This window comes from Phyllobates terribilis, unplaced genomic scaffold, assembly GCF_046119375.1.
Source record: "Phyllobates terribilis strain yellow unplaced genomic scaffold, ASM4611937v1 Scaffold_5__5_contigs__length_657084704, whole genome shotgun sequence".
NCBI classification, from domain to species: Eukaryota; Metazoa; Chordata; class Amphibia; order Anura; family Dendrobatidae; genus Phyllobates; species Phyllobates terribilis.
The window spans coordinates 119,766,987-119,782,716 of record NW_027362765.1 but is presented as its reverse complement, the minus strand read 5'-3'; the positions used below and the strand labels follow the sequence as shown (position 1 = coordinate 119,782,716).

Sequence of the window (15,730 nt, the reverse complement as noted above, 5' to 3'; positions counted from 1 at the left end):
CTATATAAGACCTCACAGCTCACAGTGCATGTCAGACCAAATTGGAATCATGAGCTCAAAGGAACTGCCCAAGTAGCTCAGAGACAGAATTGTGGCAAGGCACAGATTTCTGCATTACACAAGGTTCTTAAGAGCACAGTGGCCTCCATAATCCTTAAATAGAAGAAGTTAGGGACCACCAGAAGTCTTCCTAGACCTGGCCGTCCAGCCAAACTGAGAAATCGTGGGAGAAGAGCCTTGGTGAGAGAGGTAAAGAAGAACCCCAAGATCACTGTGGCTGAGCTCCAGAGATGCAGTAGGGAGATGGGAGAAAGTTCCACAAAGTCAACTATCGCTGCAGCCCTCCACCAGTCTGGCCTTTATGGCAGAGTGGCCCGACGGAAGCCTCTCCTCAGTGCAAGACATATGATAGCCTGCATAGAGTTTGCTCAAAAACACATGAAGGACTCCCAGACGATGAGAAATAAGATTTTCTGGTCTGATGAGACGAAGATAGAACTTTTTGGTGATAATTCTAAGCAGTATGTGTGGAGAAAACCAGGCACTGCTCATCACCTGTCCAATACAATCCCAACAGTGAAACATGGTGGTGGCAGCATCATGCTATGGGGGTGTTTTTCAGCTGCAGGGACAGGTTGACAAGTTGCAATTGAAGGAAACATGAATGCGGCCAAGTACAGAGATATCCTGGATGAAAACCTCTTACAGTGTGCTCTGGAAGTCAGACTTGGCCGAAGATTCACTTTCCAACAAGACAATGACCCTAAGCACACAGCTAAAATAACAAAGGAGTGGCTTCAGAACAACTCTGTGACCATTCTTGACTGGCCCAGCCAGAGCCCTGACCTAAACCCAATTGAGCATCTCTGGAGAGACCTGAAAATGGCTGTCCACCAACGTTCACCATCCAACCTGACGGAACTGGAGAGGATCTGCAAGGAAGAATGGCAGAGGATCCTTAAATCCAGCTGTGAAAAACTTGTTGCATCATTCCCAAGAAGACTCATGGCTGTACTAGTTTAAAAGGGTGCTTCTACTCAATACTGAGCAAAGGGTCTGAATACTTATGACCATGTGATATTTCAGTTTTTCTTTTTTAATAAATTTGCAAAAATTTCTACATTTCTATGGTTTTTTCAGTCAAGATGGGGTGCAGAGTGTACTTTAATGAGAAAAAAAATGAACTTTTTAGAATTTACCAAATGGCTGCAATGAAACGAAGAGTGAAAAATTTAAAGGGGTCTGAATACTTTTCATACCCACTGTATTTGCACTATATAGCAAGATAAAGTCATTGATTTTTTTAAATGTAAACTTGTTTAAAATTCTATCTGAAGAAAGATATCCGCAGAGTTTAATAGTTATCAAATCCCCTTTATAGACAAATGCACATGATAAGCAGTCTGCACCCGCCACTAGAGGGAGCTCACTGCATACTTGGCAGGTTGATCCCTGACAGGTCACACACCCGACTGTAGGAAAAGCGCCACTTTCAGTTTTATCTGAGTCCTCAGGATGCGTATAAGGTTGCAAACTACATCGTAGCCTTGGAGCCATGGACTACTAGCTCCGATTTTTGTTGGCACTACTAATGTTGGGGGCTTGACACTATTATTTTAGGGGACACCGTGTGTGGTACAAATTACTGCCAGGGCACCAGCTGTGCACAAGTACTATCTAGTTTACTATTAGTGACAGTAATTCTAATTTGTTCACAACTATCTTGAGGGGGGCGCAATATGTGTGGCGCTATTCTTTTTGGGCACTATTTGTATGGCAATAATTTTGAGGGGGTTATTATAATAATAACACTGTTATTTTTGCACTAGAGCATTTAGAGGAACTGGGAAGCACACCAGGTGCAGTATTAGGGGTAGCAGCAAGATGAGGAAAATATGTAGAAGTGGGGGGCCTAAAGGCAGCCATGCACCTTAGATAGTGGACGTTGGAGTGCTTATATGAACAACAGCTATTTTTCCTAGCTAAACCATATACATGCACACTCGGTTTCGCCGAGCATGCATGTGCTTTCAATGAGGAGGGAAAGCAGACACTTCTAGCTGTGACTTCTCTCCTGGGCATTGGATCAGGTGTTGTAATTGTAGTATCACAGTCTTCAGGCAGGATTGTGATATTGATGTTCTACCCCCACTGCTCAACTGGGACTCGTTTTACATCACCCACTGCCGGAGTCCTGGATAATCCCTTTAAAATAGCATATACTTTTCTCCCCTGAGTCCCCTCACATCATCAAAATTGTCAGCTACTGTTGACTTTAATCAAATGTGTATGAGGGTCTCTAGATGTCAGGACAGTAAATTCTATGGAGAGGAGTAGCAGATAGGAGAAGTCGTAATGGTGGTCTGGGCCAAAGTTTGCTTTTGAATCAGTTTACTCAGTTGATTTGGAGCTCTGACAGCTATAAAGATATATTATAAAACTAACAACTAATAAGTGCAGAATGTTGAACTTAAAGGGGTTGTCCAGGATCTTTTTCTTTTTTTTTTACTATGGGCCTAAAATCTAGCAGTCAGGTAGTTGCTAACAGAGTGGTCACCGATCGCAGTTGCTCCATGTCAACAGAGCAGCTCTTCTTCTGGGCTGCTCTGTCGACAGGGCGTGACTGCAGACATCATGATGATTGACAGTGGGCTCCCTACTGCCTAACTGCGGGGAGCTGGAAGTCAATCAACATGACATTGGCAGAGACGCTCTGTCGACAGAGCAGAGTGGATGAGAAGCTGCCTCTCTGCTTACTTGACGTCAGTGAAAGCAACTGAATCACCGGTAGGCAGGCGAGCAGAGATCTGTGACGGGCACAATAGTCAGGTAGTTAGCAACTACCTGCCTGTTAGTTCTTTGGCCTATAGTGAAAAAATGTAATAGTCCTGGATAACCCTTTTAGTGAAATGATGAAAAAAAATGGACTTTAATTATAGAAATCAGGAGGAGCCCTTTAATTCAGCAATTAATTTTTCTTCGCTCGTCCTCCCGGGTTCCTCCTTCACGCTCTACAGGAACATTGTAAAAATGATGAGAGGGAGCACATGCTGGGACTAAATACCGGATTAAAACCGATGTCATGTATGGTTATACTCTACCACCACTGATGGGTCACAGGCTGCTTGTCACAGAGCTGTAGTAAGTGTAGACCTTTATAGACTTGGGACATTGATGATATATCCTAATAAACGGAAGCTATCACCATGTGAGCCTTGACCGGGCCTCTGACTGGATGAAGGTCTCAGGGACAGTAATGAACACTATGCTCCAGTAATTTAGCACTTAGAAGGTTTCCCTTCGTGAGAACATCATGCAGATGCCCTAAAATAAAAGGGCAGATCTGGTGACAGGTGCCCTTTACATGGATCAGTGGGGGCTGTGCTGGGGGACCAGCGGGGGGCTTATTGTCAGGGGTTTCTGAATGCATCACACATTATATCATAGGAACAAGTGGCGACTGATGAAGGAAGTCATTAGCTCTCGTCTTCTCCTCTTATACTCCACTCCATATATGAAACCTTTGAGGAGCAAACTCCATTTTTTCTCTCCATGTTATGTCTAACAATTGCACAAAGTTGTATAAATCATTACAGAAATGGCTCCATTCTGCTTATCTGTAGGTGCGGACGGTCGGATGGGCCGGGGCCCCGGTGGGATGTACTCTATCCGTGCCCTGTACTGAACCCAGTGTCATTTTGTAATTTTATGGTGACGGCCCAGTTATCACCAGTCCAGTTTCCTCTATCACAACATTTCCTTCCTTCACCTCAAGAATTATCTCCTCAATGTCCCATGGCCTCCACAGCAACTTCCTTCTGCTTATCGCTTATATTTATACCTTTTCTGACCCCGGGGGCTCTGGATCAGGTCCCTGCACATCATCCTGTGGAGATGCCTCCAGCATTTCTCTCGATCCTCAGGTATACTGGGACTTTGGGTCCTCTAAATTAAGCTCTAATTTCGTCTCTTTCTATGACGGTTTCATTAGATTACTACACTACAATGTTTAGATTTCAGGCACTGCTGTAAAACTACATCTTAAAGGGGATTTCTCACCGGAGCAGGATCTCTTTAAATGTGAGGAGCTGTATAATTCCTTATTGAAACTGAACCAATGGGATAATTTGGTGCCCAAAAGTGTCAAGAAATGGGCAGAAGAAGTTGGCCTTGCTCCTCTAAATCTTGGGAGCTATGGCTTTTGGGCAATGTATCATTTGACCCTTTTCTGCTCTGCTAATTGGGTCAAAGAGGGGAGGTGTGTATGGGTGCAACCAATTTCCTGCCCCTGATTGGCCCTGAATTGCTTAGGATAATTTTATTAACCCCTGACCTCCTAACAACCTTAGGTGCCACAGTCAATAGCGACCACGGTACCTAAGTAACTCTACAGAGGGAGAGTGGCCCCTCTGTAAACTTATTAGAGCAGTCTTAATCTCCCCCATACAAGGTAGATATCTGTCGGCCGACCAATGATTCAGCCGATCATTTAGCCAGTAGTGATCTCCATATACGGTAGTGCACGCTATGCAGAGTGCCTATAGTATTCTCTATGAAAGAGCTGCTGCCAGACATCTCTGCCACTGTCCTATCTCTTAAGAAAAAAAAAGGATGGGCAGTCCGAAACCAGCCATTTCGAATCCTTAACTAGCTGGATATCATCTGTCGGGGGCCTCACATACACATTAGACTGGGGGCCAAACCTGCTGCTATCGGCTGGTTCGGCGGACGTTAGTCTAATTTTTATGGGGGACTTGAGTGTGCCAATGGTTTGCTTTGGCACTTGAGAGCCTAACAAAGACCCCCAGGTATGCCATGTATGTGAGACTATTAGGGTCTTCACATTTGCCATTCAGATCTCAAGGCAAAGCTGTGTGACCACCCTGCATCAGATAAAATGGCAAAAGACAATTATTACCACATGACACAAGATGACGAGTCAAGGTCTTATATTTATTTTGGGGGTGGAGGGGGCTCTTTAAATAATAACTACTAAATAAATAATGCAGCTCTGTGGTCACTGGATACAAGGGCCTGTCCGCCTGAGCTCCCCTCTCTGGTTACATTAACCTTGTCATTCCTGCTTCCTCCATATAATAATCACCATTCTTCCACAACACACCCTGGAAAAAAAATGCAACCTGATCCATGTGTCTGAGCCGCGCTCTCTCTGTGCGAATGGTCAGCTATTGGAGCCAGGATTAAGTATTTCCAGATTGCACTCAGTCTTTCCACTGGACGTGTGCGGCGCAGCACAATTCAAAAAATGCAGCATGTGAGAAGAGCATGAAAGCAGGAGTGCATAACCGCACTACCCTATATAGTATACCTATACTGTAACATTAGGCTAGCTATACTTTTTGGAATACGATTTTTTTTTTCAATAGAATAATCAATCAAAACCTTAAAGTCTGCATCCACGTTAGTGAAGAGTCAGATGGTCGTATAAGTTGGACGAGGATCACAACGCAATGCTCGGACTGGCCGGCGGCTCTCTCGACCGGAGCATGACAGCATGTATTTCTATGCAGCTGTCACGCTCAAGTTGGGAGAGCCGCTGGCCAGTTCGAGCATTGCATTGCGATCCTTGTCAGAGTTATACAGCCGAGTGACTCTTCCCTTAAAATCTTTTGTCTCTCATATGTATAGGGGGCTTTAGGCTGGCCATCCATCATCAAGAAGAGGGGCATAGATGCTTCGGGCAGCAGCTTATCTTTAAGATGGAGCTGCTAAAATCCAACTGCCTTCCAATGGACAAAGTAGGGAAGGCCCTTTACTTTGAGTAGTGATTGTCAAGATCAGTCAATTTACATCCAATCTGTATGACCAGTTTAAGAGGGCATGTGACGCGCCCCCTGGGCCAGTGTTGTTGGGAATACCCGGAGCCGGATCAGATTGTGGTTGTAGTCTCCGAGTGGCTGTGACCCGGTCCGTGCCCAGGGTGTCAAGCTCAGTGTGTGGCAGTCCTTACTGATGTTACTAAAGTTCTTTATGTCGACTACGCCACCCGTTGAATTGCGGTCACTACGGCCGCCGCTGCAGCAGGGTCCGCTGAGGCTGATGGTGTTTGTGCAGCTTAGGTAGTATAACCCCCAACGGGAGGGGTATAGCCTCAGGGGGTCAGGTGCAGAGGATGGTGGTTGTGGAAGTGCAGGGAAGATGGTAATGAGAGTCAGAGTCGGGTTGTGCAGTTCAGGGTTCTTTACTTACTGCTGTTCTTGTACCGGTCACTCCGGCCTTGAGTGACCACCCGAGCCGTGCTGCGTCCACCAGGTCCTGGACTCGGCCAACCCCAAGTAGTTCTGGAGCGTGGTTCTGAGCTCCCTTTCTGTCCTGTCCTCGTCTCTGGCCTTCCCCACCAGGGATCCACCTATGTCCGGCTCCCTCGGGCCTCTTGTTGGCGAACCCTTGCCTCTGGGTTCCCTGACCCTATGCGTGGTCTGCCTTCCGGGTGGATTTGGTGGGTGGCCGTGGCAGATGCTGCCCACGGCCTCCGGTCTCTGGCTGAGGTATGCTGTAGCCCCCACCAGTTTGGGATCCGGTACCCTGTTGCCAACTCTTCACCCTGCGGTTGTATTTGGGCTCTCAGAGTTCCTTCTTTCTCCCCCTCTGGGTCTTTCGTTCTCTCCTCTCTCACTCTGGCTCTGGGGCTGCTCTGCTCCTCTGCTCTCTCTCACAGACTGACTGACTGACCCTGATCTTAGATGGTTCCCACCTTTTATACTCCCTCTATGTGTGAGCTCAGGTGACCAGCACCCAATGAGCTCCTAGCACTACCCAGACTGCTCCCCCTATCTGCCCCTACACTACTGGGATGGTCCACCCCCCTCCCACTCCAGCCAAGGACAGACTCGGTCGTACCTGCACATTTCTAAGTGGGAGTACCGTTGGTCTGCCCTCCGGAAATGGGATGTGTGTAGTGCATGCAGCCTTCTGAGCTCAGCTCCACACTCCATCCTTACCCGGGAGTGGAATATCACACCTCTGGGTTGAGGTGCAATACCCCTGTAGCAGCCGAATCCTCAGGGTGCTACATTCCCCCCTGGTAAACCACAGCACGTCCTCGGGCTGTAAGATATAAAAAACACCAAAACATACAATTTTTGCATAAACAACATAATAAACTATCATATAAAACTTTTCATAAAAACTTTTCATAAAAACATTCTTGTCTTCTGGTACCTCCGGTCACGGTGCAACTTGTGACCGGGTAAAGTGCTACAGTCTCAAAGAAAATGGTTTCCTATAAAACCGGTAGGGGGCGCTTTAGGAAGCGCAACTATATACAAGGGAATTATGGCCGCTCTCAGTACTCGGCCAGGTATTAGGGAGGATTGACCGTTCTCAGTCCTCGGTCAGTGGGAATAGGGACACACGGGTTAACAGTTCAGTTCTCTGGTCCCAACGGGGACTATATTAGCAGCAACGGTTCACTGTGCCCCGACGGGCAACTATATACAGTCTCTATACTACCGTACTCAACGACGGCGTCCTCCTGCTCTTTCTTTGTGATTGGTTCCAGGTTCTGGTTCAGACCCGTCCGGGTCCTCTTGCTCCTCCTCACACCGCAGCTCCTCCTCCGTCAGGCGATGCACATGGAGGGCGTAGGGTCCTTTGGCACACTTGTGCCGGGTGAAGGTGACCTCGTCCCCTAAATACAGGTCACGACCTCTGTGTCCCTCCGGTAGGTGGGACTCAACGTCTCTCCTGGTCACGAAGACATCGCCTGGGGTGCGGTGATCCCTGATGAAACCCCACCCATGCTGCAGATTGAACTTTATCACAGTCCCGATGGTACGGGGACCATGCGCTGCACGGGGGTCTCTCCTGGTCCGGCTCTTCTGCTCCGCGCTCCTTATTTGGGCTTGTTGTTCCCGGACCCGCCTCTCTCTCCGCTCCCTCTCAAAGACCTCAAGCTGCTGCCGGCAGCACTCTGCACGCTCCGCTGCAGCTGCCCGAGTCTCCTGAGTGAACCCCATGAGGTCTTCTCCGGTGGGGTCCCACTCAAACTGGGTCTCTTCTAGCGGGGGAGAGATCCTCTTTATGGGCTTTGGAGCCGGGATCAGGGGTTCGCACATGGCCCTTGCTTTTTGCAGCTCCAGCTGGATGTATTCCTGGGGCCATACGAAGGGCTGCCCATCCGGGCACGTATGCTGGGCGAACAGGTCCTCACCCAGGTGCGGTACTTTAGGTGTTATGGGCGCCGTGGTGGTAGCGGCGCCCGGGTTAACCAGGCCTTGCGACCAGGCCTGGGGCACCTTGAAAGTAAAGGGCACCGTAAGAACGGCGGCGCCCTGTGTTACTTGGCCCTGCGACCAGGCCGGGGGCTCCGCGGAGGTAGGGGGCGCTGTTGGTATTGCGTCGCCCGGGGGTACTAGGCCTTGCGACCAGGCCGATGGTACTTCCTGCTTGGCCACGCTCGGGGTCGAGGCGTGTGACGTCACAGGGGTCGCGGCTTCCGTTTGAGGCCTAGTCTGCGGCGGTGACGTTGCAGCGACGGGCACGGCAGGGGGTACTTCGGGCTCTGCGACGGGGAGCTGGGGCAGGCACGCGGTTTCCCGGCTTGGGGTAGAGACGTCCCCTTTACCTGCCTCCTTTCGTTCGGCTCCCTTCTCGGCGCCGTCTCCGGCCTTCAGTCCTCCTGCGCCATCCTCAGAGGCGGTCTGTCTCCTCGTCTCGGGTGGCGTGCTCCGCTGACGGGTTCTTGTCTGCTGGGCCATCTCACGGCTCCATTCTGCTAACGTCTCTCGCTGCACCCGGGCCATCCTCCGTGCGAGGCCCTCCAGCGCAGTCTGTGCACACTCCCGATCTCGGGGGAGCTGTGCCAAGACCTCCACTAAGCCTAGTGGGGTCGTTGCTTCTAGCAGGCTCCTGACCAACGGGTCGGTGCTGCTCTGCTCTCCTCCCGTTGTCTCCAGCCGGCCTTCTGGAATGGCGACCGGCAACAGGCTCCTGACCACTGGGTCGGTGCTGCCTGGAGTGGTGGCCCGCATCAGGCTCCTGACCACTGGGTCGGTGCTGCCTGGAGTGGCGGCCCGCATCAGGCTCCTGACCACTGGGTCGGTGCTGCCTGGCTCTCCCTCCATCTCCGGGTGTGCTTTCTCTGGACTCTCTTCCAGACGTCTTGTCTCCGGGTGCGCTCTCTCCAGACTCCTCCAAGCTGCACCCATCTTTGTTCTCTTCTTCTGTCTCCGCCCACATCGAGGGTGGTCCCGGGGCAACTTCAGTTCCAGGGGCAGTTCTCTCACGCTGATGGACACTTCCAGCATCACAGTCTCTGTTGGTGGGCGCGGTTTCCGCTTTTGGCGCCATTCTTCGACCTGGCCCACGATGGGAGGTGGCCTTTTGCCACCCTCTGGCACGCCCATAATGGCGTCCGCTCTTCCAAGGCGGGAAATCTTTGGAAATGGCGGGAATCGTCTCCCAGTGGCGGGAAACTCCATGGATGGCGGGAAAAAGCTGCAAATGGCGGACAACCGGCGGGAAACGACCTGTGATGGGGCCCGATGGCGGGGACCCTCCGGAACCGGCAGGAGACTTCTTTTTAAGGTAACGATGTACTTTTCTTCAGGCACGCAGTACCCGGTTGTTGCGGGCACGTAATCCTGCCGACTACGCCAAAGTTGACGCGCCCCCTGGGCCAGTGTTGTTGGGAATACCCGGAGCCGGATCAGATGGGGGTTGTAGTCTCCGAGTGGCTGTGACCCGGTCCGTGCCCAGGGTGTCAAGCTCAGTGTGTGGCAGTCCTTACTGATGTTACTAAAGTTCTTTATGTCGACTACGCCACCCGTTGAATTGCGGTCACTACGGCTGCCGCTGCAGCAGGGTCCGCTGAGGCTGATGGTGTTTGTGCAGCTTAGGTAGTATAACCCCCAACGGGAGGGGTATAGCCTCAGGGGGTCAGGTGCAGAGGATGGTGGTTGTGGAAGTGCAGGGAAGATGGTAATGAGAGTCAGAGTCGGGTTGTGCAGTTCAGGGTTCTTTACTTACTGCTGTTCTTGTACCGGTCACTCCGGCCTTGAGTGACCACCCGAGCCGTGCTGCGTCCACCAGGTCCTGGACTCGGCCAACCCCAAGTAGTTCTGGAGCGTGGTTCTGAGCTCCCTTTCTGTCCTGTCCTCGTCTCTGGCCTTCCCCACCAGGGATCCACCTATGTCCGGCTCCCTCGGGCCTCTTGTTGGCGAACCCTTGCCTCTGGGTTCCCTGACCCTATGCGTGGTCTGCCTTCCGGGTGGATTTGGTGGGTGGCCGTGGCAGATGCTGCCCACGGCCTCCGGTCTCTGGCTGAGGTATGCTGTAGCCCCCACCAGTTTGGGATCCGGTACCCTGTTGCCAACTCTTCACCCTGCGGTTGTATTTGGGCTCTCAGAGTTCCTTCTTTCTCCCCCTCTGGGTCTTTCGTTCTCTCCTCTCTCACTCTGGCTCTGGGGCTGCTCTGCTCCTCTGCTCTCTCTCACAGACTGACTGACTGACCCTGATCTTAGATGGTTCCCACCTTTTATACTCCCTCTATGTGTGAGCTCAGGTGACCAGCACCCAATGAGCTCCTAGCACTACCCAGACTGCTCCCCCTATCTGCCCCTACACTACTGGGATGGTCCACCCCCCTCCCACTCCAGCCAAGGACAGACTCGGTCGTACCTGCACATTTCTAAGTGGGAGTACCGTTGGTCTGCCCTCCGGAAATGGGATGTGTGTAGTGCATGCAGCCTTCTGAGCTCAGCTCCACACTCCATCCTTACCCGGGAGTGGAATATCACACCTCTGGGTTGAGGTGCAATACCCCTGTAGCAGCCGAATCCTCAGGGTGCTACACATGCATACCCTACAACATTGGTCCCCAATCTGTTAAGACCCAGCATGCTTGGACAACCCCAATTTGGGGGTTGTAGTTTCACAGCAGCTGGATGCAGACATAAAGTAATGACTATGGAGGGCAGAAAGATTGTTGTCGCTTACCTATTGAAGAACATTGCAGGCACCTGCTTCTACAGCCCCAAATGACTGATAACAGAAAACAATAGACTTGATCTGATTGGCAGGTTTGATCAAATATTACATCATTTCTTTACAATAACTTTAATAACCAAAAACATCCATCTTTTAGGTCCTCGTGCCTAGCCTAAGGTCCTATCCATGACTGGCACTATACGTTCAGATCTGCCCCTCTGGCGATGATTTACATATGTGCAGACAGAAGGATCCTGAAAGAGAAAACAAGTTCTCTCTTCCAGAAGGTGGGGAGCACTGGGGAAATACTGCATGGTTATGAAATCATACTGGTTATGTAACTGGGAAGTTTTGAAGAAAGATTGAAAACAGTGAGAAGAAAGACAGAAGAGCAAGTACCATCACGCTGCCCACATCACCCACGCTCTGGCACCTACCTGTGGAATCTACTCAGTCTACAGGAGACCTGCAGTCACGGAAAGCATAGCAATGAAATGTTGCGTGATCCCTGGTCCCCCCATACAAGATAGCATGTGTCTGTGCGGTATACATGCATGTCGGCAGGAAGAAGAGGGGCCCTTTGCAGTCCAATAGCTCATCAAAATGCACCCCTTTATGACTCCGTGACAGAAGCCGCTTTGGAGCTTGAAGTGGACCCCTGTGGAGCCCCTGGGCCCCTGTGCAACTGCACAGATTGCTTCAATAGTCTGTCCGAGGCATAATGATCAAAGTCACAAAGGGTGCGTGAAGGGGGCCCACTGACACCAGTGACTATTTCAGCTAGATGTGCATCCGAGAATGCACATTCAGCTGAAGAGCATTGTGGAGTAGAGACCCGTTGGGTCCCTGCACTGCAAGACATGCCACCAGCCAGAGGCCAGCAGCTGACATCGGCCACTCTGAAGTCAGCTGCCGGCCTCTACGACAGCTATAGAAGAGGACACCGTGCCTCGTGAAAGCTGGGGTAAGTGAGAAGAATCTTTTTTTTTTTTTCTGTAAATGTGTTAGAGAACAGTGGCAGAACAGGGAACATTATGGCAGGATGGGCTCAGGAGGGGTGACATTATTGCGGGAAGGGGACATTATACCAGGAATAGGCCATTATACCAGGAAGGGGCCCAGGATGGGTGACATATATTACTGGAAGGGGCCACAATGGAGACATTACACCAGAATGGGGGACATTATTATTGGAAAGGGCCCAGGATAGGTGATATTATTACTGGAAGGGACTCAGGATGGGAGACATATCAATAGGAGCCAGGATGGGGACATTACACCAGAAAAGGGCCATTGTTACAGGAAGGGGCCAGGATGGGGGACATTGTACCAGGAAGGGGCCAAGGATGTTGGACAATATTCCTGGAAGGGGCCTGGAATGATGAACATTATTACAGGAAGGGGCACAGGATGTAGGACATTATTACCAGAAGGGGCCTCACATGGAGGACATTGAACAAGGATAGGCCCAAAATGGGTAACATTAGTACAGGATGGGGGACATTATTACATTATGTACAGTGGGAGACATCTGACCAACATGCAGGTGCCCCCCCCCCATCATGTAGGGGTTGTCCCCTTTGTTACCCCATCTATTATCCATATAAAAAGCATCTTTGACTCTGGCTGAGTATTGGGCCTGTGTTATTTTGAACACTTGCCCACTCTTCTGGTGGTCTAGTAACCACCACCAGGGGGCGCTTGCTGTGTATGCATATACTGGAAATCTTTTCCACTGAGTTCAACAGGAGCAGAATAAGTGCAGTGCGCTCCCCCTTGTGGAGGCTACAATCAGCCAGAATCTTATCATTGATCTCTATGGTCGTATGGCTTTTCCCCTAACATCATCTGTCTGGTGAGCGGTCCCCTTATATTTAACATCGCAGGCCAATCCCCTCGAAGACTTTTCCTTCTTGTGTGTGGAGGCATTAAAGTGGTTTTCTGCTTTTGGTAAACCCCTGTCCTCCAGTTGCAGTTTTAAAAACAAACTTCTCTTTACGCACCCTCACCGGGTCCAGAGCTGAGTCTGCTATTGTCCTCAGCGGCTCTGAGTGTCTCGTACCGTCATCTCGAGCTGAGCTCAGGTACTGGCTGCAGCGCTGGCAGACACTAACAGACATAGGGAGCAGCGGAGTAGACTCTGTGCTGAACATGGGGAGGGCGATAAAAGCACAGATTGTTGTTGTTTTTTTTAAACAAACAGGACCAAAACTGGAAAACCCCTTTAAACTTTCAAATCTCCCTGAAGCTAATTCTTAAACATAATCGGTATGACTCCATTTATGTTGTCCGACATTCTGAGGAACAATGGTTTCCTGATAATCAACCAGTGCAAACAAACTGCTGATAATCTGAAGCACAAACAAAATGCTTGTTTGTCGGGTGAAATGATCTTTTGTTCTGCATATCGTCCTGTGTAAACAAGACTTGCGCTGCCGAGACCAATGGTATTCTAAGCGCACAAAACGATCTATCACCGATCATTCTGTGGCCATGGGAAATACGGTCATTATTAAATGACTGCCGATCGGCAAATATATCATCAGTCGTTTAATGGCCGTCATTGGCTAGTGTCAACTCAGCCTTACTGAACCCCTAAACAGATGAATGGAAACCACTGACTTCTTGCAAGCTGCACCAAAAGTTTGAGGAAGAATATCCAGCAGCTCCAGTTACACAATGTGCGCATGCGGGGCCTAAGGCCGTATTCAGATGTATTTTATCTTCCATCACAAGATCACCCTGCACAACAACCAAGTGCAGATTACCCCAGGGGTTTATAGTGACAGAAGTTTGGTTCAGTTGAAGGTTTGGGGCTGAAGCCACAATTTCTATGAAAAATACATATTGTGGATCTACAGTTTAGAATATATGGCCAGGTCCCACATAATGTCGAAGGGGCAGACACTGTTATCCCATTCTGTCTTTCTTCTACAACCATGGGTTAAAGTTGGAGCCCATGGAAAGCACATCTACGTTTATATCGGCCCATGAGCCTCGTATATCAGTACAAGGAGGCAGGGGTGTATATTAAAGAGTTGCCTTGAAAATAATTGCTGTCTACAGGACACCATTTTAGTGGGTCGGACCTCTATAACTGGACTCATCTACAGCATAAACATTTCTATAAATTTGATGCCAGCTGTCAGGAGGGGTCATGTAGCCTTCAGGTGAAACATATTGGGACACCTTCACCAAACATCCCATTCTACATCCATCCATACTCAATAAAGGAGTTGTTTCAAGATCGGGATAATATCCCAATTGCTGGGGCCTCGCCTCTAGAACCACCACCAATCCCAAGTATTGGGGCTTTGCAGAGCCCCATGTGAATGGAGCGGTGGTCGATCATGTGCCCCTCCTGCTCTATTCATTCTTAATAGGAGTGACGAAGACCAGCCAAATCAGAACTAGAGAATGAATGGAGCGGAGCTCGACCACCGCTCTATTTACACAGGACTTTTCAGAGCCCTGGTTCTCTGCATTGGTGAGGATCCCAGTGGTTAGACCCCAGCAACAGGGAAGTGTTCCCTATACCAAGAATAAGGGATAACTTCCAAGCTTCTTTAATATGTAGTCCGTCCCCCCCCATTTGGGCATGACGTTAGAGTTTTATTCGGCCAATTCAGTTCTTCCACACCCAACCATGACTTTGTGGACCTTGTTGTGTGCACTTGATAGAGTAGTGTGATCTGTCACTCCACAGAACATGTTTCTACTGTTCGATTGTTCAGTAGCGGCTGATTTACACAGAACTGCATCCGACACTTGAGATTGTGCTTGGTGATGTAAGGCTGCATTCACAGTCTCAGCCATGGAAACCACAGTTTTTGTGTTGATGTTAATGTCACAGGAGATTTGGACTCTGCAGATCATTGAGACTTCTCTGCTGTCTGCTCCTCTGTACTTGGTGACCCCACTCTGTAACTTTACATGGTCTTCACTTTGTGGCCGAGTTGCTCGAAGTCAGTTAGATCTTTAAAACAAGTCATTCTTTCACAAATGTTCGTAAAGGCAGACTGCACGGCGAGGGGCTGGATATTATACACGGGGCAATGGGACTGAAAGAAAAGCCTGAATTCAGTGATTAAGACGTGTGTCCCCATACTTCCGTCCATATATCGTTTATCTTTATGGCAGGAACAGGTTGTTTTCCTGCTCCTCAGACTTCCCCTGTACCTGATGGCCTTACGGGAATGAAGGTATTTTCCTCCGGGGCAAAGTCCTCAGAGCTGAAACTGAAGCGACCAGATGGATGAGTAACGAGAGAAGCGAGGGATCAGCAGGTCTCAGGAAGATGGGGACTTCTGTCATCTACAACCGACAAAACCAGAACGTCACCAAATCTCTGCTGACTCAGACACGGTCACAAAGCCTCCATTGTCTGGGCTATACTATCATTCTGCAAAAACATCAAAGAAGATGTAGACAGGTGCTAGGGTTCATTTGCAGGATATCTAGAGACGCTCATTTCCTGATAATCAGGCTGCCAATCATCCGGCAAACAAGCGAAATAATTTTCAAGCTTGCTTAATAAAACAAAAATCATTGTTCTCGACAGCACATTGTCCTGTATAAACAAGGCATGTGCTGCTGAGAAAAAGGCAGCCTGTGAGCCCTGACCGATCAACCAACGATTGTTCTGTGCACATCATTAGTGCAGTTGGTCTGTCTAAATAGACTACTAAACACTGCCGATCAGCCCGTAAGGGATGGTTTACACTGGGCTCAAGACTTTGGGACCACCTGAAGGGCTGAGGGCACATGCTATTGCTTTCCA

At 49.6% G+C, this 15,730-nt stretch overlaps 1 protein-coding gene across 1 annotated transcript in view; it reads right to left on the bottom strand.

Annotated features, from left to right (window-relative positions):
* Positions 1-11,009, bottom strand: part of PSMF1 (proteasome inhibitor subunit 1) — a 35,810-nt gene extending 24,801 nt beyond the window's left edge. The window contains exon 1 of the mRNA XM_073682851.1: positions 10,960-11,009. Within this exon, the coding sequence (XP_073538952.1) occupies positions 10,960-10,973 (14 nt within the window). The 5' untranslated portion in view covers positions 10,974-11,009. The remainder of the gene's footprint in view (positions 1-10,959) is intronic.
* Positions 11,010-15,730: the final 4,721 nt, after the last annotated feature.